The sequence below is a fragment of the Penicillium citrinum genome (genome assembly GCF_028827155.1).
Source record: "Penicillium citrinum strain IBT 23319 chromosome Unknown utg000009l:1.0-4274883.0:1.0-4276374.0, whole genome shotgun sequence".
Classification (NCBI taxonomy): domain Eukaryota; kingdom Fungi; phylum Ascomycota; class Eurotiomycetes; order Eurotiales; family Aspergillaceae; genus Penicillium; species Penicillium citrinum.
Genome location: NW_026622694.1, coordinates 3,871,491 through 3,893,925, shown reverse-complemented (window position 1 = coordinate 3,893,925; position 22,435 = coordinate 3,871,491). Strand labels below are relative to the sequence as shown.

The following is a 22,435-nucleotide window of genomic DNA, read 5'->3' as shown; positions in this document are numbered from 1 at the left end:
ACTGCTATGACCGTTACGATTAGATGAAAATGGGGAATGTATCAAATCACATGTTCGATAAATCTAGTTGGCGATAGTTAAAATCTAACAATCGGAAAGAAAAGCTAAATATTTCCCCATAAGTCTTTCATCGAGGACTGGAAAGTCAAGACTAATACCCATCTCTCTCATTACACGGGCTGTATTTGTCGAATCGTAGACCGGCATGTTTTCGTATAACTCCCATCTAGTCAGACCCTGATACGCCCTCTCAGAAAGCATGGGTAGCAAAGGCTGCAACCCGGACGGACAATTCTCTGTCAAAGCACTAGCCCAATCCTTGTAAGGAATACCTTTGATAGCTGTTTTCGACGTGATCGCCACAAGATCCATCGTTTCATTCATGTCGATCGAAGTGTCTTGACTTGGCGGAACGATATGGTAGGCGTGACCTAATGAATTTGACCTTGTAGCGGAGGCGATTTGAAGAATGATCCTGTTAACCCAGTCCACAGGGACAAACTCTTTTCTCTGGTTGGGAAGAAGTGGATAGCTTCCGACCTGAGCACAAGAATTAATGAGACGGCTGAAGAAGTCGTCTGGGTTGCACGCTCCGGTCTGGCTATGGCCCGTGATAAAGCCGGGTCGATAAATGGCGATTGGAAAATTGCGATCCATGAGACGTCGTAGCAAGCCTTCAGCAACCCACTGTGACTGGGCATAACCATGATCGAAAGCAAGAGCTTCGACATGCTTGAGTAGAGGCTCATCTTCCGTAATTACCTTGGTACCAGTAATAAATCCAGTAGGACCGAAGCATGAGATACTGGAAACGTAATGGACAGCTTTGGTACGACCTCCTGCACAGGCTAGTCGCACGATGTTTCTGGTGCCAATCACATTTGCCGGTCGATGAAGAGAGTAAGGCTGAGTATAGTTCACTCTGGCACCGAGATGGAAAATAACACTCGCCCAGCTGGCAATTTCATGAAACCTTTCATAGCCAAAGCCAAGATACACATCCTCCAGTGATCCACATAATATTAGCAATTTATCTGTAAAGCGTTCTTCCCACTGCCCGTACTTGCCCAGAGCTTGTTTGAGGCGACCAAGACCTTCTTCTGGACTTGTAGCACGTACTAGACAACCCACTTGACGGATCTCATGGGTACGAAGAAGATCGGCGAGCAGAAATGCTCCGACGAATCCAGTACCTCCGGTGAAGAATACACGCCCTTCGGTGTCTCTACACCAGTCGATTACTGGGCATGAAGGGGGAGCAAGATCATCTCCAATATGAGTGTCTTGGATCCATGTATCCCGCTCATTACGAACAGTTTCGGATGAGCCGTTGTGGGATTTTTCAATGATCGATGTGAGATCACCGAGTGTTGAATGATCGTAAAGAGTCAGCAGGGATACCTCTGTCTGAAAATGCTTTCTAATTCGACTGATAAGTAGTGATGCTTGAAGAGAAGTTGCTCCAAGTTTGAAGAAATCTGCAAGAGTATCCTCTGGTAAATGAGAGAGCCCGAGTATTTCTACCCAAAGGCGAGCCAGCCTCTGCTGTGTATTATTGGTGCCAAACTCAGGGACCTTGTTGTTATTCGAGGGGAGGTTGGCCCATCTTTCGCGATATAACTGTGCTAGATGTTTGCGATCCACTTTTGCATGATTGTTCAGAGGCATTTTGGGGATCAACTCGATATGCGGCACCATATACGCAGGTAGCATAGACTTCAATGAGTCGATGGCACTTATAACTGCATGGGGCTTGGAGGATACTGGCACAGCAAATGCGACGAGAATTGAACCCGCTCCACCACTGGCCTCCACCTTCAATGCAGCCGCCTCGGAAAACTGCCCAGTACGAAGCATCGCACTCTCGACGGCCTCGAGTTCAATTCGGTAGCCACGAACCTTGACTTGATGATCTTGACGTCCGACGTAGTCGATCTGTCCGTCAGGGCGCTTCTTCACTATATCTCCAGTGCGATAGAACCGTTGATCCCCCTGGTCGGTCTGCATGTAGGCGAACGCCTTTTCATTCTTCTCTGGGTCGTTCAGGTAACCAGGAGATACTCCAACTCCACCTATCCACAACTCTCCTTCTTCTCCATCGTCGACAAGTTTGCCGGTATCATCGCAAATATAAGCAAGGGTCCTTCCAATGGGTTTGCCAATGCTCACGGTGCGATTCTTGATGTCTTCTTGTGTAACTTGATGAGCAAGACAGAAGATACAGCATTCTGTCGGGCCATACGCGTTAATGAGCTGCTGTGGCGGGCCATGTTTGAAGATTGTTCCAATTGCAGTAATATTCGCTGCTTCGCCTCCAATGAAGCAAAGTTTGAGTTGAGAAAACGCGCGGGGATACGTTGATGCAGCAAGGTTCAAGAGGGCAGCTGTCGTGGCCATTATAGTGATACCTTTCTGATTAATCGCGGCAGTCATTGCCGGGAGATCAAGCAAGATGACCTTGCTGAGCACAGCTATGCGAGCCCCTCGTAGAAGAGGCACCCATATGTCAAACAAGGAAACATCGAAGCTGGTGTTGTTGATATGGGCGATTGTATCAGTGGGACTGACGGGTTCGAATGGTGCATGGTAGACAACCTGCAAAATTGAACCAGCCGTAATTTGGACTGCCTTTGGCTTACTTGTGGTCCCCGAGGTGTGTATAAAATGAGTTCGATGCTGAGTATCTGTGGCCACCGGGACATCACTCTTGGTGGACGAAATAACCTTGCTTGTCAACAGTGAATGGTCATCGATATTGACCCCCCGAAAGGGGAGTTCTCGTTCCACATTCGGTTCGTCGACGATTATACATCGAGCTCCAAGCCTTTTCAGACGACTTTCAATCTGTGCATCTGGTAATGTTGGATCCATGGGTGAGCAAGTGCCCCCAGCATAAATAATCGCTACTTGCGCCACTATATCGGCTACACCGTGTCGAACAATGATGCCTACAGGCTCTTCAGGTTCTAGACACTGGGATCGAAGCTCCCGAGCTAGGTTCAGAGCATAAAAATGAAGTTGGCGGTAAGTGAGCGTCACTATGTCATCGAAGACTGCAACACTGTTCGGGGATAGAATTGCTTGTGCTTCAAATAATTGTCCAAGGCCCAGACCCTGACTCACAACAAGGTCATATTCCTCCTGATAGGCTAATCTTTCTGATGGCATTGGTAAAAAGGTAACTTGATTTTGTCAATTTGATATTGAAAGGCGTGATAGATTGGAATGTTCCCAAGTATTGGTTTTGTACTCCCGGTACAATTGACTCGGATCAGGATAGCGACCAGTAAACCGTCGCCCTCGTCCGAATGTCTCAACTAATGTAAGTTCTGAGACCATAACTCCCATGCCAGATCGAATATTTCATATAGGACCAGCCGTGCTGCTTCATTGCTTATACAGGCCAATTGGAATTTGTAGAATGAAAGCCACGCCGTCTGTGTATAGCTGAAATTTGAAGCTCCTCAAAAGTACTGATATTCAGCCAGCCTGGATAAGATAATTCACACGCTGGTGCATACACTAATGAGACCATTGGAGCGGGAATTTACGAGCTGAGTAGTATTTTCGAGCAATTTGGCTCACTGATCTATGTACATAAACGACTACGCATGTACTATGCAAATGAAGTCACTATCACAGAATCGCGAGTCCCATAAGAAAAAAGCAGTAAAACGATTTCACCTCATTGGCGCTTGATTTGCTCCTCGTTTGAAATGCACTATGTACAAGATACGAATAAGGAATGAGTTGCATGAAATAGTAATAAGCCACATTTGTATCATATTGAGGGACTATGAAACTTAATTCAGCTTGTTTGTTCGATAGATGAGCTGCAGGCAAAATTCAACTCCAACCCAAGAAGACTAGCTATTCTATGTGTGGATCACATTTACTTCAAGTTTCATTGTGGAAATGAGTTCCTAACCATTCCTTCACGGTGACCAGGCGTTGCTTTTCCTCTGGATATCCCAACGCAACGGCAGTTGCCTTCTTCAATTTCCGAGCAGTATCGATTTCAGTCGTGCTACCAAAGTACTTGCCTCCAGTAGTCTGTGTAAAAGCAAACATGAGCTTGACATCCTGCAGTTCATGAATATCATATGTTTCAAATGCCTCCCAAGACGGGAGGATAGGCACCCATTTCGCTTTGCGAGTGGTTGCCTCTTCAAAGTCTGCCACTACTTCAGGAAAACTGCGGATATCGCTTAAAACATGTATGAAATGATTGTTCCAATACTCTGGGTCAAGGAATGCGCCATGCACGATGTCGCCAAAGTCATCAGTCACACTTATCCAGGGCACATCTTCCTTGCCACCCCAATATGGACAGCTGAAAACTAGAGTACCAGACTCATCCGGGAAATGAGGAAATCCGCCAAATATCGGGGCAGCCTCTTTGCTTAGAAAATTCTCGAGGAACCAAGCTGGACCCAAAGGAATCACAGACTTGAAGATGCCAAGACTCTTGATGTATTGCTCGGTCTTGTACTTCACTAGAGAACGATAAGCACATTGTAAAAGCCAAAATGACTCAATATAACGTACTATCCATTGCCTTCATAGAAACCTTGCCGTCTGTCATCCCAATACAAGAAGGACCTGAGCTAAACACAATGTGCTGCACACCTGCATCTGCTGCGGCGTCAATGATACCTTTCCCCATATCAAACTCGGAAGGACCATCTGGGTTTAGAAAAATCTATATTTCATTTTGTTATGAGGCTGCTACCCTATGAATATTGGGGAATACAGACCTTTTCATCTGAATTGATATTCAAGAAGACACCCCAGGTGTCCTTGAACGCGGCCTTCATCTGGTCAGCATCGAAGCCATCTGCCTGGACCATTTCAACTCCAGCGGCTAGCAACGATTTGCTGGGCTCGGATTGGACGTTTCTAGTGATTCCCCGAACACAAAATCTTGGGTTCCCAACCAATGATCGAGCAACTGACCCTCCTTGGTTACCGGTAATACCGAAAACTGTGATGATCTTAGTATCCATTTTGGATTAGGTTCTTGGCACGAGTACGAGGATCTTCGATAGCTGAAAGAAAGTGAGAGGATCTGGTATTTCGAGGTTCTGAACTCGTTTTCTTCGCTCCTTTGAATCTGTGGTTTTGAAGATAGAAGTCGGCTCCTTTTGCCTCAATTTTCGAAATATCAAAGCTATGCTGGGTGTTTGCATGATGTGGGGATTTGACTTTGACAGCTCCTGGAATTGCGATTAGGGCTGCATGGAACTGTCGAAAGAAAAGTAAATACGAAGCTATAGGGTCTCCAGATCTGCAGCGTAAGAGTTATCTGAATCAGCACTACCCTTTTTCGGTCAGCCATGGCTTGGAAATCACATCCTGGAAAGCAGTTTGTACATCTTCGAATTTCCTTTCATGAACCAAATTTTGATCAGTGGTTAGCTGTATGCAAACCTCTGCACATCCTATCAAGACATCCCATATGCATTACAGGCAGCCACAACTTATACAACGCCACCGCTTCTGAGCTCTACTATGTACAATTCCGGAGTAGCTCTCTCAATGTGTATTTTCCACTAATTGTTGTATAACACAGCGTCATGTTTGCGTGCATTGATGATGCCGCCTGTCTACCCCCTGGTTGATGCAGACCGTGCATCGGTGATCCTCACGTTCAGGGGAACCTGTCCTTGCCAAACCCCGTATTCTTTCAGTTCATGCGGGTCTATGTTATCAGGCTGCGCCTCGAAGTCAAAGTTCCAGATCAAACGAGCTACTATCAATCGCATGTTGAGATAAGCCAGGCTGAAATGCGAATATGATCAGCGAATGCAACCCAGTTCACGAGTTTGCGGTACTTACTTCATACCAATGCACTTCCTAGGACCAATCGAGAACGGTGCCCAGATTTGACGATTATCAGACTCGAATTCAGGGTCCCCAAGCCATCTTTCTGGAGCAAACTCGTCTGGGCGCTGCCAAGATTTCGGTGACCTATACGCTGCAAGAAGTGCTACCGAGACCCAGGTCTGTACATGGTCAGCTAGATTTCACATGGCAATATGAACATGATCCATAGGAGAATTCGGAGAAAACATACCCCGCCAGGGACCCATCGACCATCGATGTAGCTTCCAGCATTCGGAGTAATCCTGTGTAGTCCAACCGGAACTGATGGGTGGATTCGAAAGGCTTCTTGAATAACAGCTTTCAAGTACTTCAAATTCCCAATAGCATTGAAAGTAATCTCATCCTCGTGTGTAAAGCTGGAACGAATCTCCGATACTAGTTTCTGGTAGCTTTCTGGATTATGCGTCAGATAGTAGAAAATCGACGAGAGTGTTGTCGCCGTAGTCTCGGTGCCGGCAGTTGCAAGAATGTTGACGTTGTCGACTAACTCATCCTCCGTCATTCCTTTTAAGATGAATGAAGCAAAATCCGTCCGAGAGACATTCTCCATATTTCCTCGCTCGCGTATATATTTCCGTACGTTTTCCATGTGTTTCTCGTAAGGATCGCTGATCTCTCCAGGAATCAACCGTTCGAGAATCCGGTGATAGGGTTTAAGTCGATGAGCGCATTGTACAAAATGAGCGTGCTTCATAGCTTTGAAGATGACATTCGTCCACTCGTGATAATTTCCCAATTCTAGACAGCCAACTGCTTTGCCGAAAGAAAGGGAGCTCAAGATGTCGAATACGACAAAGTTGCACCATGCGCCAATGTTCACTATTCCATCTGAGTCTGGATAATAAGATCTTCCACATCGATTGAATCGTAGAGAGTGTATCATATCGCTCGTCAGTTGCTGAATAGTTGGCTCTTGCTCTTTAATCGCCTGCTCTGAGAACGCAGGGGCCATAAGCTTCTTGAAGCGAGGATGTTCTCTGGTGTTGGCAAACAGCAGATTTTGTGCTGTGCCTGAGCCTTGGATATAGACAGCCGGATTCTTCTCAAAGGTCATTTCTTCCGTAGTTTTGTTTCCGAAAATTGTCTTGTTAGCTGAGACAGTCGTATAGGAGATTTCGTTTGGACCGGTTCGAACAACCTCGCCATATTTCTCGTGAAGATTCGCAATGTGCTTGCAACTATCTCCCTTGACCATATGGTATACATAGACAAGTTGAGATGCAGCATCAAGCTTCGGTCCTGGATAATTTCGGAGTGGATGGAAGAAGACATTGTATATGGCGAATCCAACGTGGACCAGGATCCACTGTTTGAAGTTAGTCGGGCTTCAACAACATACAAAACGTCATGGATCCTTCATATATTACCATTCCAATGAGAATAAACCCCCATTCAAGGATCTCCATCTGAATAATTGCTGTGCTATAGACTTGGGAAGGGACTTAAAATTGACTCTGTGGTCTGCGATAGATTGGGATACTTCGTATAATCATTAGATTTCACCGTCAGACCGGACTTCGTCTCTTCGTCTCCACACTATCTCCGCGGAGCTAATTGTTAGGGCTAGCTGGTTTCCATTGCTGAACCTTGATCGTCGTTCAGCTGCTCCAGATGGCCCCTCAATCCTGCATTTTGTCAAGGATATTGTTCGTAGGTCATTGGTCGCCCTACCCGCTGCTGGTGGGGAGGAGTGGGTTTCACCAGCCTGTGAATTATTGATGCCTACGGCGTTTGTCCCGCTTTGTATGGAGTGCAGTATTTGGTATGTGGCACTGGTTGCTCAGACCGAATTGAGATGACGATTCGTGATCAAGTCTTCTTTCGTTGTTCCAAGCTTAGACTCAGCATTTCTTCCTTTGCAAATCGTGTGGACGAATATCATCTACATCGTCAACAGCATCGCCATGGCCCGCCTCATCGATAAAGAACCACCGTACGAGCCCGAGACCCCTTTAAAGCTGGTCGTTGCGGGGCTTTCGCGCACTGGGACTGCATGTAAGTCCATGCCTCCTGATCAAGTTGTTAGCTGATCGCTCATTTTCCAGCCTTGTACCACGCGTTGCAAGAACTTGGATATACGCCCTGGCATATGTGCGAACCGATTGAGAACCCCAGTCGCATGTTCAATCAATGGACCGAAGCGATGAAATGCAGGTTCTTTGGCGAAGGTCGTCCCTATGATCGAGCTGATTTCGACAAACTACGAGGACCATATGATGCATTGTTGGACATCCCTGCATGTCTTTTCTGGGATGAATTCCAGGAATTATACCCGGAAACTAAGATTATTCTCACCACACGCTCTGCCGATTCATGGTTCAGATCTATCCACAGTACCATAATCCCGTGGCTAGAAAAGCCTTTACTGAATGTTCTCCAGCATTTCGATAACAAACGACTGGGACCCGAAATGCGCATGGTCAAAATGGCATACAAGGTGATCTGCAGGAACAATTACCACAGCCACACCGTGAAGAAGCGATTCTTACAGCATAACGAACGAGTACGCGCGGGAGTCTCCCCGGATCGCTTTCTCGAAATGCGACTGGGTGATGGATGGGAACCACTATGCTCGTTCCTCGGCGTGCCCGTGCCGAATAAGCCGTACCCCATGGTCAACAATACGAATGAATTCAACCAAGGGGCAAGTGAAGCCGATACGCAGATGTTAATTGCTCTTCTCAAGCCATGGCTAGCTGTTATCATTCCTGTTCTTGTGGCTGCAGTGTGGTATTTTCTCCTGCGGTAGTAGACCTCGTCACCTGCAAGTATCCGATTTCGATAGGAGTTCTTCCAAAATGACATGATATGCTTTGCGAGGCAATCTTTTGCGAGCTTGGTCTCTCGTATTTTCTTTTCTTTTCTTTTTTAGAGCTAAGCTGGCGTATCCTGCATGTGCGTTGTCAACCCGGGGCGCGTCGGGGTACAGCGGCGCATAGGTTCGCCTTTTGGGTTCTCAGCTAGCCCGTTTTTAAATCGAGCTGATTAAGCCCAGATACCAGTAAATATTAATTCCGGAATATTGTTTGGCGTCTCTGGAGGTAATCCAGCCAGCCACGAGCGCATTATGCACTGTCCATCACATCCGCAAACACCACGAGCATTATCCTAATGGCATGAACTGACAATGATGCGAGAGCAGTTCTCTCCCTCGATTTTCGGGGTATTTGGAAGGCCCCTCTTACTACCTGGGTCTCAGTTGTCAATATCGCGATAGCTTTGGATAAACACCTGCTCATTCAAAGGGTTTCAATCATGGCTAGCACTCTTACCGAACAACCTCGCGACCTCTACAGTTCGTCGTACTTAGTCGATTACTATGACTTGGTCGCCCCCAATTCACGTTCAGTCGATGATGCATCTTTCTATTGGGGGGGTATACCAGAAGCTCCTCTCCATTCGACCGCCCAGTCCTGATGATCCTTTCGTCGTCATGGACGTTGGGACAGGCACCGGTCGTGTCATTCACGATCTTGAATCAAATGCTATCATTTCGGGAACAGAAGTCGACAATGTTGAGATAATAGGAGTTGATAATTCTCAGCACATGCTAGATAAGGCCCACGCGATCACTACTGGAATTCTGAAGGATTGCGTCAGCTGGGTCCATGGCTCTGCTCTTAATCTGAGAAACGTCATGGAGTCGCGCCAGCACCAGAAAGTTGATCTTCTCATCTTTTCAATCGGCTCGATCAGTCACCTTTCCGAGCCTGGTCAACCGGAAGGCTTCTTAGAGGAGGTCTCCAAGGTGCTTCGTCCTGGAACCGGTAGAGCTTATGTTTCAATTTACGATGGCTCCCTGCTCAACCCGGAGGAAAAGATCTCGTTTCATCAACCTCCAGGCGTGAGCGAGATACACAGTAACACATATCCTTCAATAGTCTATAGAGAATCAAATCATAGAGGGGATCTGAATGGGAATGTTAAATATGTCAAATTTGGACTGGAAGTTGTTAATGTTGAGAATCAGTCTGTCTTGGAGAGGAATGAGATTTCTATGAAGATGCGGCAATGGAGGAAGGACGAGTTAGTTGATTTGGCATCCAAGACCGACTTAGTCTTTGTTGAGAACTTTAAGGGGACTCACGAGACGTTCTATGTATTTAAGATCGCTGTCGAGGCAGGAAGTCGTCATCTGTGAACAGGCCAATACCCCTTAGCCTGATAATCACAGATATGGATCATTTTCAATTTACTTTCTTTTCTTTTTTTTCGCTTGACACCAATATCGTGACCATTAAAGCTACGGCGCCCCTTCTTTCCGTACGATCTCCTGATTTCAATCTGTCGGTAACCCGCGTTTGTTCTAGTAGACATCCCATATCAGACATGCTTTAGTGTTATCTCACAATTTCTGTTCACAATATGAATTTTCTCGAGACGCGGAAGTCAAGTGCTTTCGTTCTTATTGCAATGTGCTGCTCAACCTTCACCGATACTTTCATATATGGCATGGTAAGGTCCAAAAATGAATATGGCGAGCGAAAGTGTGCTTATTATACGCAGATTGTTCCTATACTGCCATATCTACTAGTCAGGAATGGCATAGCACCCAGAGAGTCAAGTATCGACATTCTCAAAGCTTGGGAAGCCATATACATGCTGATCAGGACTCAGTCCAACGATGGACGTCCTTTCTACTTGCAGCCTACGGCGCAGCATTACTGGTTGGGTCTCGTAGGCAGTCTCAATTCTTTAGATATCCGAGTATTAGCTTACCATGAACAGCATTCGTCGGTTTCGTGAGTGACCGCATTCAATCTCGAAAGTATCCTCTGCTTGCTGGCTATATTGCAATTGCCGTATCAACTTCGCTTTTTCTTTTCGGGAACTCACCTTCCGTTATCGTTATTGCTCGCGCATTTCAAGGACTATCTGGTGCCATCGTGGGCGTTTTGAGCTTTGCACTTGTCGCTGACACCGCCAGTCCTGAGAAAATGGGAGAGTATATGGCTTTTCTCTCCGCTTCATTCACATGGGGAATGATCATGGGACCTGTCCTGGGAGGAATAATGTACGATTTCTTCTCCAGGTAGCATACGGCCTCTAACGTGGAGGGCATTTAGGTTCGACCACTTCGGTATATACGGGTCCTTCGCATTTCCAATCCTGCTGCTTATTTTCGATATAATTCTGAGGTCTCTGATAATTGAAAACCAAGAAATTTCCCGTCTGTCATCTAATATCTACACGTTCAAGTTTCGAGACTGACTATCGAGAAGAGCACCAAACTCAGACGCAGAATGGACTTGAACGAGAGCCATTGATATCGACACATGATTCTGCCAGGAAAACATTGCGTCTTCACCACTTCATTGACGTCCGCTTCATGATGGCGATCATGATTGAAATTACAATATCTTCCATCCTTTCCGCGTTCGAGGCAGTATGTCAACGCTATGATTAAAGAAACCAGTATTGGGTTGATGGATGACATTTTGCTGATTTTCAAACAAAAACAAATACAGACACTACCATTATTCACCCTGGAGACCTACAAGTGGACTTCAACAAAATCCGGACTGTTATTTCTAGGTATCTCACTTCCGAGTCTACTAAGCATTCCGATGGCTAGATATGGCCGCAGCTGTAATCGTCGAAGAACAATTGCTATCGAGCTCATTCTAGCTCTATTACCTTTGTCCGTACTTCGACTAGCCGAAGTTCCGACTTTGAGTCACCAAATAATGTTTGTTGCTTTAGTTACTTGCGTTGGTCTCTTCATGACTACTTCCCAGGCGCAGGTAATGGCGGAAGTATCTGATGCTGTAAGGGACATCGAATCTAAGAATGGAATTGACAACCGTAAGAGTGGTATGGGTACAGGTTATGCATTTTGCAATGTTGCCATTGCCATTGGACAATTCTTAGGTCCTATTATTGCCGGCTATGCGAGATTGCACCTGGGATGGGGAGGCATGACTTTGATACTGGGTGGAATATCTGGTTCTGTTGGTTTGCTGTCGTTATTAACCAATCGTTCGAGAACACCGACTAGACTCATAGATGGGTAGCGTGACCTATATAACCTGTTTAGAGATGAGAAATTTATATTTTCAGGATAGAAGCACTGGTTCCGCTGGTTGTTGGCCTTATACCTTGCCAGTAAGATGCTGATGTTGATGTTCATGTTGATGTTGCAAAGCGACGCGATGAAGGCGGACTTGGCAAGATAACAACTCCGCACTGCGCACTTCACTTCTTCACACTCTCACAGTCCCATCAACGCCGACCATGTACGACTCAAATCGTGAGTTTCAAGTGACTTATTGAATAATTCCTGCTGCATCTTGCTGATTATCAACAGACCCCCATCCTCTCCTGGCCCAAGTGCCACTAACTGTATCACCTTTCATCAACCTCCCCACTTCCGTCACCTTACCCTATACCTATAAATCCATTGCCTCGACCCTTCCTCCTTCAGTCACTGTCGACGCGTCAAATCCGGATGCCAAACCTCGCTACATCGTCTCCTCTAGTGGCGAACATGCAGCTCACCCAGATGAGATCCTTGCAGCCTGTGAATCGCTCGAGCAGCACCTCAAGAAGACCCGTAATGACTCCGAAGCAAAAATCAAAGCCTGGGAAGAATCTATTCGGCAAAGGGAGCTCGCAGAGAAACGTCGTGTGGCGCCAGGATGGCTGGATCGGGATGAGAAAATACTACAACCCAGTCGAACAGCGACGTCACCCGAGGCGCATGGCGAGAGTTTGTTAGACAGCTCTTTCGGTGATCAAGGATCATCCATGCCTTCTATGGTACCCCATGACGAAGGCGAGGAGCTTGACAGGGCATTTGGTGGCATGAATATGAAATGATATGCGGATGTGAATACCGAATAAACAACATGATTACTCTCGAGAAGCGCCCCAAAGATGTTTGAGATGATATTAGGGGGGCCATTGACTGTGAAAGCACGGGCTGGGGTCTAGACCAGAGTACCTGATCTCGCCAAATGGCCTTCAACCAACCGCTATTGTGCATCTTTCCCGCGCAAAATCAGAAATCTACGGAACACACTACCTTGATGGTGCAACATGTCGACTCCGAGTGGGTATTCTTGCTTCGACATAAACTTCTGGTGAACGAACACCTGTTTATGGTCGGTCTTCCCGTACATTTACTATCTCTTCAAATATTTCAGGAGCAGATGATTCGTTTGCAAAAGAAGTTGTTGCATGCCACAGGGCTGCCACATCAATAGCTCTTGGATGCGCGACAGCCGACAACACTACCCTGGAAAACAATAGAGAGTCAGTCCTTGAAATGCTGCTGGACGTCCCGTGGGTTTCAACTGAGAGTCCCGTAAGGCTTTCCATACATGCATATTTCAGATCACGATGGCACATCCTCAGATACATCGTCAGGCCTAGGACCGACCTTGGAAGTCTCAGCCATTGAATATACAACTGATAAATGGTGTTTGTCCAAACAGCCATCTACTTAGCTATAGCAGTACAAGAGCATTCATATCGTAAATCACTTCTCATTGGTATTTTCTCTATCCAAAATTTGTATTTTAAGCAAATCGTAAATCGTGTTTTACTCGGTTCGTCGCCATTTAGTCTCATCATCCTCGCCATCCTCCCCTTCATCCTGATCCCCATTCTCCCTAGCATGCACACTTCCAGCACCAGGACCAAGAGGGAAAGAAGGAGGCTCGCCCTCAGCAATCCAATTCCCTTCCTCGTCAAAGAACTGATCCATATTATCCGCCGTAATCCATCCTGAGCTCCCATCAACCGGAGGTGGCAGCCCACCATCCTCAGAGCCCGACATTCCTTGTCCAAGTTGGAAAAACGAAGCCTCAGCACCATCAGCTGTGAAGAACTTGCCGCCCTCTTCATCGTCCTCGTCGCCCGGTTCGACTGGGTCAGGGTGCAGGTTCGAGCAGGCTGATACAGCATTGTATAACATCTGAATGGGAGGTTCTTGGGGATCGTTGGATAGATCCTGTGTTGCGCGTTCGGAGGCCGTGCTGGCGGTAGCTTCAGCAGAAGCGGTGTTTCCACCAACAACGCCCGGTTCGGAAGGCGGCACGACAGTCAATGTGATGCATTGTTCTTCGTCGTCTTCGGAGGGTGCGCCCGGAGTCGCAATCTGCATGTACAGGCCTTGAACTTCATTCTCGGCGCCTGGAACCTGAAGGCGCTGGATGGCGTGAAGAGAGATGGTAGGGTAAGGGATTGAGACGCCCTTTGAGGCAGAGGACGAAAAGAGAAGAAATTTACTGCGATACTATTAGTTAACCTGCTCTTCAACGATTCCCTTGAGGGTAATGAATGCGCTGGAGTCACGCATTCACTGGTCGAGCTGTGGACTTACTCGGATGTCACCCAAGTATCAACATTGTCAATCGCAACCTCTTTATCCTCACCCTCCTGATCCGATGCTGATGTAGCGGCCTCTCCGTTTGTGGCGTTCTCGCCGCGCAGGGAGTTCAGAGCAGGTGTTGCGATCAGGTCGCGCTCTAAGATGACGACTTTGCACTGCTGGCTGTGGTAATGTAGCACAGTTGGACCATCGTGAAACGAGGCTGGGGTGCGCGACTGGTGCTCGGCGATAGGGACAAAGTTCGATGTATCAGGAGCTGTACGAAGGACCTCCATTTTGGGTTTCTTGTTTGATGTGACTTGTTGCAGCCGTGTAAAAGAGGAATTGGAAGAGATGTGAGGTTCGACTTGACGTGGGAAAAGCTGGTTGCGGCAGCTCCGGGCGGAGGCCCGCTGCAGTTCCCACTTGAGCTGCAGCTTACTGCTAGCCCTAGTTGGAACTAGGGAGCCACCCTAGTAGGGCTACTTGATTTAATGATAGATAACTGAATATTTATCCAGCATTGAGTATAGATCAATCCCAGTGACTTGGACTCTAATAATGGTCATGAGGTAAAAACCGCTTAATTTCAAATTCGAGTCTGGATTGGTCTTCGCAGACGTGATTATATATAGTTAGATCCTATATAGTATTCCTGGAGCATTTTGAAACCTTCCAACAAGGGTTCAGAACTTCAAATTCTAAGTGCCCACTCTCCTTATTTGGAGACAAGTCACAAGGTAGAAAAATTTTGGGTTGGAACCTCACAGTTGGGCAAGTGTGAGGTAGGTGTATGTGAAGGTTCTATGTTAAGGTTCACCTAATGATGTTGAGATCCAAAGACTACAGGTACTAGCTACTAACTATGTGGATGATTACTAGAGCAAGACTAGTTATACTGCGAGTGGCATCGTATTATCATAGATGTTCTTTATAATTACTACTATCTAGACCGTGGATATCAAAACAAGCGTTTCACATCAGGGTTAAAAAACAGAGAAATGAACCAAAAAAAATGAAAAAGGTATAAGGCTTTTGAACAAGAAATCGCCGCCAAAAGACAACCCGATGCATCCAGAGAAGAAAAGAGAAGTGACGAAAAAAAAAAGAAAAGAAAAAAAAAGAAGAGAGAAAAGAAAATAAATGCGCTGCCACTACTCTCTCAAGAACCCATCACCATCATACAAGCTGGCCGGCGTTCCTCCAATCCCTAAACCAAGTCCCTTACTATTTGGCGTTGTCAATCCCAGTCGATTTGACGTGGGCGTCGCTGGCATACGCTGCTCTGCATTTCGCGAGGGAGACTTCTCATTCCGGGACATAGATCGGGGAATATTGCCGATGTTATTATTATTGCCCTTGTTTTTGGGCGATGAATCCGCATAATTGTAAAGACCTGGGAAATGTGCAGCAGGCGGTTTTGGCGGCGAAGCACTGCGATTGGCGTCTTCCCAGATTGTCACACGGTCTCGAACAGTATTACTTCTTCCTCTCTTCCCGTTCTTCGTTGATGCAGGGTCAACTGCTGTTCCGATTCCATTTGCTAGGGAGTCGTGGAGATGGCGCGATCGACGCGGAGATCCGTTGGTTGCGTCTGTATTTGTTCGGAATAACGAGTCGGTAGATTTGCGCCAGTCACTTCCTTGGGTGCCTGTGATTAATGGCAATCCTGTAGGTGAGCCAACTCCCATGAGAGGCTTGGCTGGCTTTGGTTGGCTTTGTGTTGAGTTCCTGCGTTCTGGTTTACCTGGTTGACTGCGCGGCCCTTTGACAGCGGTGCGGCGTGGGCTGCCGGTTCCAGGGGAGTTATCATATGTTGACGATGGGACTTCGGGTATTGACCAGACAGCGCCAGGTCGATCAGGCGAGGGTGTGTGTGAGAGGTTGAGGCCCGTAGTTGGTGGCAGGGCAGTGAAGAGTTCAGGTAAATTATGGGTCTTGTCTAATACACTAGCTCCGGAATCGTTCTTGCTAGAGAAATTGTTGTTCTTCTTCTCCGAGGGCGTTATATTCTGTGAAGAATGTGGTTCTTCAGCGAGAGGACCCAGTGTGCTACCAGCTGGTTTGGTCCGCCTACTACCACGTTTGGAGATCGGCATGGGGGAGACGTTAGGTGACAAGATAGGCAGGGGCTTGGCCGGTCCATTGATGGCACTTTCACGCAGGTCGACTTCTTCCATGGCATCGAGATCCTCTGGTTCTTCCTCAACAGTGGGAGAGAATGTTGATCCACCGAAGGTCATAGGCGGATGAATGGAGATACGAACACAATTTTGTCTTCGATGACCCTTGCGTTGCGAATTCCCACCCTTCAAAGCAGATGGCAAAGCGCCTCGTTGGGAAAGACTCGATCTTTGAATAGGACTGGGTGGCATAGAGCTAGGAGGTGATCCCATCGAGAACAGGGTCCCGTTGGAATGAGGTGAGCCACCATAGAAAGGATCGCTTTCACGCCGCTCATCATAGATATTCGAGTTTCGGAACTGGCTGAAATGAGGCACATAGGCCATTTGAGACTGAGGCGATCGCCAATTGGGAGTGGTGTTGTTATGGAAACTAGCCATAGATATAGGCGTACCACTGCGGAACGATGAATGCCTTTGTGGGATACTAGATGACACGGAATCACTCCGATGAGGATAACCGCCGAATCGATCGCTTGAATTGCTGGGCTTGCGAGAAGCCGTGGTCATACTCCGTCGGGGCTCCATAGGTTCCATTGACGATCTCCGACGGTGCTCAGCTGTTGACGAGGAGCGAATAGGGAAATTCTGTAATGGTGGCATGCCCTGAGAAGTGTTTGCAGAAATGAAACTCCTGCGTCCATTCTTTACTCCCACGTCGTTGGCACTGAACGGTACAAAGGTACCACCAGATGGGAAGATTGGTGAAGTCAGGTCAGTCTCACCAGACCTGGGAGCGAACCTAGAATCATCCAGAATGGAGCTATTGCAAGTATCCAAGCTCATCGAGGACAACCTCATCGCAGAGTCATTTCTTGCATAGCTCATTCTGTCGAGTGGCCAGGCAGCTGGCGGTGGTGGGGGTGGAATTTCCTCAGGAATAGTTCCAGCTCGCTGGCTGGTGATGCTCCCTCCGCGAAGCCGTTGCGGAGACTCTTCGTAGATACGGGGAGAGGGATCAAACAAATCTTGTGAGCCGCGACTCTCCATGACCGGGAAAAGACCAGATCGATCTTTCTGAATTGGTAGTGGCCAGCTAGGAGAGACAGGTCGCATACCCAGATGAAAACCTTCTTCCTCTTCACCCTGATTCATCTCAGGCGTTTGAGTCGGGGTGCGCTCTGCCGGCAATTCAAGAACCCCTTCAATAGCAGAAAGTGGAATATCTTCCTTAGAGATTGACGGCCTGGGAGGACTAGGCTGTTGAATTTCACTGACTGTAGCCATTGAACTCATGCGTTTGTGGGAAGATCTGGATAGTCGCTTAGATCGAGATCGCCGAAGGGAATTTCGAAGCGATCGAGCTTTGTCGGCTAATGGGAAAGATGAGTCTGAGCTGTTCTTCGGCTGCAATAGGGTCTCTCGAGATGCAAGTTGACCCCATTCTGACGGTTTGCCATAGGGCAGTTGGCCATGAGCCCGGAGTACTGTTCCCTCCTCATGGGAGAGCTCTGTCAAGGTATTCCCTGTGAAAGTGTGAATACGGCGCGGCAACTCCCCTTGTTTGAGTCCCAAGACTCTCAATGCATGGCGTTCTTTTCGAACTCGAACCCATACAACAATCGAAACGACAGCAAAGACGACAAAGATAGCCGCGCCTGAAGCGGCGATGGCAACGATACTGCTCAAGCTCACCATAGCCGTCTAGCTGGCCAGCGACCCGTCGAGTGATTCCGAATCAGAGCGCGCGAGATCCGCGAGACAACTTGTGTACAAATCGTTCATTCGTCGAGGATTGTCTTCTTGATATTGTTGCTATTTGGTTTTTCTTGAAGGCGATCCGGCGATATAGATTAATTTGGTCTCAAGAGGTAGTCAGGCTGGGAAAAAGCAGCAGCACTGCGGACCATCCAGGAGCTAAACAGAGGAACCTTGGACAAGTGAAGTGGAAACACGCACTGGCTGAACGCCAACATTCTTGCTGGAGGACTCTGTTGTTATGAAAGTATTGATCGATATGCTGAAGAATGTGGCCGCATCACCCCCCAGCACCGTGAGGAATGTTGGCGGCCACACTCTCCGCCACCCCTTCGTAAGAAATACATGTCATTGAAGCTTAAAGACGACGTCTTTCGTTTGAGCTGACGTGGGATATTGTAAGATAAATTGAGTTGTGGTAGCTAGACGGCATGAAGGTTCATGTTAGAACGGCCCTCAGTTGACAGGGTGTTGCGCGAGACTAGATTCTCAGTACAACACTTGATATTTTGAGCTCTAGGCTGAATTGACTGAATAATGTTCTTCTTTGAAATGAAGCAAAATGAATCTTCTGCGTATTTCATCAATTATCTGCGAGAGCAATCAGCCCGGCGGTTCCGAGTTGTTTTTGCTTGAAGATCCGCCGGGAAAAAGAGAAGAAGTGGAGTTTCCGCCGGGTCGGACTGTCAACTCTCCACTTCTTCTTCGCAACTTTTATCACTGTTGGTATCAACAACCAGAAACGGCATAGAAGAATATGATAGAGTGATGCTGTGGCATCTCTTATTTCATTTCTAGACATCGTTTACTCTCTTCCACGACGACCAATAATCAGCCCGGCATCGTATCGAGGGTCTGCCGACTTTCGGTCTCCCCTGCGCACCCCATGGAACATCGAATCCACTCCCCGAAAGAGGAGGGACCCGCTCTGGGGTGAAAGAAGTCCGATGCTCTCTCCGGTCGAGATCGCTCATATTGCCCGAAATTCTTCTCGTTTGGTGGATCCAGGTTTGTTGACAGCGATTGAATGTTTGTACTATGTACAGTTCAATGGTATAAGACGCGGGAATCCCATGGCAAGGGAACTTACGAAGCAAACATTGTCGTTCATCACGCCGGGCACAGTATGCTGGCCAGCCCGAGAAAGCCCCATGATGCCCCCCTCCATAGGCGTAACATCCCACTTCAACCCTATCGCGACCCGCTCTATTCACCAGTCTGGAACGAATAGCGTAATTCGTCGTGAACAGGAACCACTCGCCGCCACGGCTTCAATGGTGGACCATCGGAGCTCCCCCGGCCAACGCATTGTATACCGTTTGCACTTGCGCGTGTCGAGTGGGGGTTGACTGGACATTGTCTTTAGAAAGCTCTATTTAAATGATCTTCTTTCGCATATCTCGGAGCACTCCCCCCTCGCTATTGCTCTGCCCGCTATCCCCCGTCCCCATTCTATCCTCACAATGGCTGCTGCTCCCATCAACAAACAAGGACTGTTTGTCCATGACAACACAGTGGCTCCTCAGCATCCCAGTCTGATGAGCATGTTCTCCTTGAAAGGGAAGACTGCCATCATCTCGGGCGCTGGCGCCGGTATTGGCCTCGCGGTGGCTCATGGTTTGGCCGAAGCTGGTGCAAACGTTGCATTGTGGTATAACAGCAACCCCAAGTGCGAGGAGCGCGCCGTCGAGATCGCTCAGCAGTACGGTGTCCAGGGTACGTCTTTATCTGTTTGCCTCGGCTTCAATGGCCATGCTAATTTGCGTTCTTCATCACCACAGCCAAAGCCTATAAGGTCCAGGTAACCGACTCAAAGGCCGTCGAGGAGGCCGTCAATACTGTCGTAAAGGATTTCAATGGCCGCCTTGATGTTTTCATTGCCAACGCTGGTATTCCATGGACTCAAGGGCCTATGGTAGACGGTTCTCTGGAACATTACCGGGATGTCATCAATGTTGATCTGGACGGAACATTCTATTGTGCCCGAGCTGCTGCCTCTCACTGGCGTCGCCAGAAAGAGGAGGGTACCGACATCAATGGCAACAAGTTGACCAACTTCACTTACGGTAGCTTCGTTGCTACCGCCTCGATGAGCGGCCACATTGTCAACTTCCCCCAACTACAGTCTGCTTACAATGCAGCCAAGTCCGCCGTGATCCACCTCTGTATGTTAATGACAACCGAAATAATACCGACTTAAGGCTTTACTAACAAACTCGACAGGCAAGTCTCTCTCCGTCGAGTGGGTTCGTTATGCTCGTGCGAACACGGTTTCCCCAGGATATATCGCCACAGAAATCTCCGGCTTCGTGGATGAGAACACTAAGAAGATCTGGCGAGACAAGATCCCCATGGGCCGTGAGGGCGAAGCACACGAGCTGAAGGGTGCATACCTCTATCTTGCCTCCGATGCTTCCAGCTACACCACCGGCGCAGATCTGATTGTCGATGGAGGATACTGCGCTCCATAAAGTTGCACGTTGCAAAGGATGATGATCTGGAAATTTGGAAAATTTACGGCATGACGAACTGTTTATGATAGAAAAAACAATACAACAAAATGAATTGATCAATCTCAAATCCAGGAGCTAAATTAATTGACTCATTCAGGGGGTGCTAACGTTGTCCCTCCCACCGCAGGTTCGCAGCCGACATAGTTTCAGCAAGCCAAGAACGATTTGCTGGTCGTGCGTATATTCTCACGTTCACAAGATCCGGTAGTTAACCCAGCATTGTCCCCTGTGAATAAGTGTACTCGGTGCATTCCTTCCGTCCTCCCAACTCCAGTTACGAGGGTTCATAGATCTCAATACTACCAGCCTCGAAATGTCGTTGTATCCGTTGAACACACTTGTCAACAAGAATATCAATCCATCCATCTTCATCTTCACCATGTATCCGCTTCACGTGTCCATCTGCAGATAGTGATTCACCCTCCGAGTAACTTTCTGACGCGCTATCGGAAGACCCTTCGTCGATATCTGGATGCGTGATGAGCTCATAGTGCAATGCAGATTCATTTTCCCGCGCTGTTCTGTCACCAAGGCGTAGCCATCCCCGAAATATCCCGTCTCTGATTCTGACATAGGACTGTTGGAGGGAGTAATAGCAGATCACAATGAGTCGTTGGCACTCGTTGAGATTGCGCAGAATGGTGAAGATCAATGCGGCTATTAAGCAGAGAATTGGAAATGTCAAAGGAGCATCAGGCATATTGCTGGCACTCAGCGATCAATATGCTGCTGAATTGCAGAGTTGGGTTGAGGGTGATAGAGAGTGGTTATTTCGAAAGATTGAAATGTGAGTTGTTTGTTTGCTCAGTCTGCGAAGATGTCTCGAAGTATTCACTTATCAGGCCCCATTGGTAACGGTACGGAAATATCCCATAATCGGGAATATTTCTGTGTGAGCTCGCTTTCTTCACTGTCGTAATTGCATTTGAATAACAAAAGTAGATTTTCAGTGAACAAAACATTGTCCTTTCAAAACAACATTATCATATATTGCCCAATGTAGGAATATCTAGTGTTTGATATATCAGCCGAATGATGAAGTCCAATCTGCCGATGAATGTCGAGGGAAATTTGTGGCAAGATTATTTTTCCATAAACTTGCCAAAGATGAGAAATTATTTCGAACACACCATGAGAATGGTCCATTCAAACTCTGGAGTCATGACTTTCGGCCCGCCAATATCCTTCTTGCCTATAACCTCCGTATAGTCGGTATAGTAGACGGGGAGTTTACATATGCAGCGCCAGTGGCATTCTCACACGCGCCGCATGGTGGCTTCTCATTGGAAAACCCCGAATTCTGGTCGGAAGATATTGAGGACTGGACGAATACATTTGAGCGCCGTCTAAAGACTTTCCTTACTGCAATGAGACATTGTAAAGATACTTTCACATCGCAGGCCAATTGCGTCTTGTCAGATCAGATGCAAAAAAAGCTGGAAAACTGGAGAATTTTGAATAGTTTATGCTCAGTTGTACAGCTTTGCCTTTGATACAATCTACTTGCAAAGGATTGATCAATTTTTTTTTTTTTTGGGACTGACAAAGACCAACGACCCGAATGAGGCATGGAAAGAATGATTAGGGTTACTAGATCAAGAGCGAAACCACCCTCTACTTCTCCGCTCATCTTGGAAGAGAGCGGAGGAGTAGAGGGTAAACCAAGGCCATGAGAGCGCTTTTTTCACAGGGTATGACTAAGAAAGGACCGTTTGCTATTTGAATCCGACAGTCTACAAATAAATGGCGGATACACCACTGTAGAAAAAGCGGAGAGCCGGAGGTCACCATCGACCTCCCAAACACTTCGTACATCTTTCGATATGCATACTACTATTTCG

General features: G+C 47.3%; 10 protein-coding genes across 10 annotated transcripts; 4 read left to right on the top strand and 6 right to left on the bottom strand.

Moving 5' to 3' along the window:
* Positions 1-84: 84 nt before the first annotated feature.
* N7469_010933 (non-ribosomal peptide synthetase) lies at positions 85-3,168 on the bottom strand (the record flags this gene model as incomplete). The annotated part of the gene is made up of 1 exon (XM_056649838.1): positions 85-3,168. The coding sequence occupies one exon, from the start codon at positions 3,166-3,168 to the stop codon at positions 85-87; it is 3,084 nt and encodes a 1,027-aa protein (XP_056496969.1).
* Positions 3,169-3,897: 729 nt separating this feature from the next.
* N7469_010932 (NmrA/HSCARG family protein) lies at positions 3,898-5,006 on the bottom strand (the record flags this gene model as incomplete). Its single annotated transcript, XM_056649837.1, has 3 exons — positions 3,898-4,496; positions 4,549-4,702; positions 4,758-5,006. The coding sequence occupies 3 exons, from the start codon at positions 5,004-5,006 to the stop codon at positions 3,898-3,900; spliced, it is 1,002 nt and encodes a 333-aa protein (XP_056496968.1).
* A 600-nt stretch (positions 5,007-5,606) lies between these two features.
* On the bottom strand, positions 5,607-7,292 carry N7469_010931 (cytochrome P450; the record flags this gene model as incomplete). Its single annotated transcript, XM_056649836.1, has 4 exons — positions 5,607-5,781; positions 5,839-6,005; positions 6,077-7,192; positions 7,254-7,292. The coding sequence occupies 4 exons, from the start codon at positions 7,290-7,292 to the stop codon at positions 5,607-5,609; spliced, it is 1,497 nt and encodes a 498-aa protein (XP_056496967.1).
* Positions 7,293-7,790: 498 nt separating this feature from the next.
* On the top strand, positions 7,791-8,635 carry N7469_010930 (sulfotransferase family protein; the record flags this gene model as incomplete). The annotated part of the gene is made up of 2 exons (XM_056649835.1): positions 7,791-7,881; positions 7,932-8,635. 2 exons carry the CDS (start codon positions 7,791-7,793, stop codon positions 8,633-8,635), a joined length of 795 nt encoding a protein of 264 aa, XP_056496966.1.
* Positions 8,636-9,238: 603 nt separating this feature from the next.
* On the top strand, positions 9,239-10,027 carry N7469_010929 (class I SAM-dependent methyltransferase; the record flags this gene model as incomplete). Its single annotated transcript, XM_056649834.1, has 1 exon — positions 9,239-10,027. The coding sequence occupies one exon, from the start codon at positions 9,239-9,241 to the stop codon at positions 10,025-10,027; it is 789 nt and encodes a 262-aa protein (XP_056496965.1).
* Positions 10,028-12,120: 2,093 nt separating this feature from the next.
* On the top strand, positions 12,121-12,705 carry N7469_010928 (uncharacterized protein; the record flags this gene model as incomplete). The annotated part of the gene is made up of 2 exons (XM_056649833.1): positions 12,121-12,136; positions 12,194-12,705. The coding sequence occupies 2 exons, from the start codon at positions 12,121-12,123 to the stop codon at positions 12,703-12,705; spliced, it is 528 nt and encodes a 175-aa protein (XP_056496964.1).
* Positions 12,706-13,429: 724 nt separating this feature from the next.
* On the bottom strand, positions 13,430-14,496 carry N7469_010927 (Voldacs domain-containing protein; the record flags this gene model as incomplete). Its single annotated transcript, XM_056649832.1, has 2 exons — positions 13,430-14,117; positions 14,213-14,496. 2 exons carry the CDS (start codon positions 14,494-14,496, stop codon positions 13,430-13,432), a joined length of 972 nt encoding a protein of 323 aa, XP_056496963.1.
* Positions 14,497-15,354: 858 nt separating this feature from the next.
* N7469_010926 (uncharacterized protein) lies at positions 15,355-18,021 on the bottom strand (the record flags this gene model as incomplete). Its single annotated transcript, XM_056649831.1, has 1 exon — positions 15,355-18,021. The coding sequence occupies one exon, from the start codon at positions 18,019-18,021 to the stop codon at positions 15,355-15,357; it is 2,667 nt and encodes an 888-aa protein (XP_056496962.1).
* A 1,523-nt stretch (positions 18,022-19,544) lies between these two features.
* N7469_010925 (putative carbonyl reductase) lies at positions 19,545-20,552 on the top strand (the record flags this gene model as incomplete). Its single annotated transcript, XM_056649830.1, has 3 exons — positions 19,545-19,797; positions 19,863-20,246; positions 20,305-20,552. 3 exons carry the CDS (start codon positions 19,545-19,547, stop codon positions 20,550-20,552), a joined length of 885 nt encoding a protein of 294 aa, XP_056496961.1.
* Positions 20,553-20,868: 316 nt separating this feature from the next.
* Positions 20,869-21,294, bottom strand: N7469_010924 (uncharacterized protein; the record flags this gene model as incomplete). Its single annotated transcript, XM_056649829.1, has 1 exon — positions 20,869-21,294. One exon carries the CDS (start codon positions 21,292-21,294, stop codon positions 20,869-20,871), a length of 426 nt encoding a protein of 141 aa, XP_056496960.1.
* Positions 21,295-22,435: the final 1,141 nt, after the last annotated feature.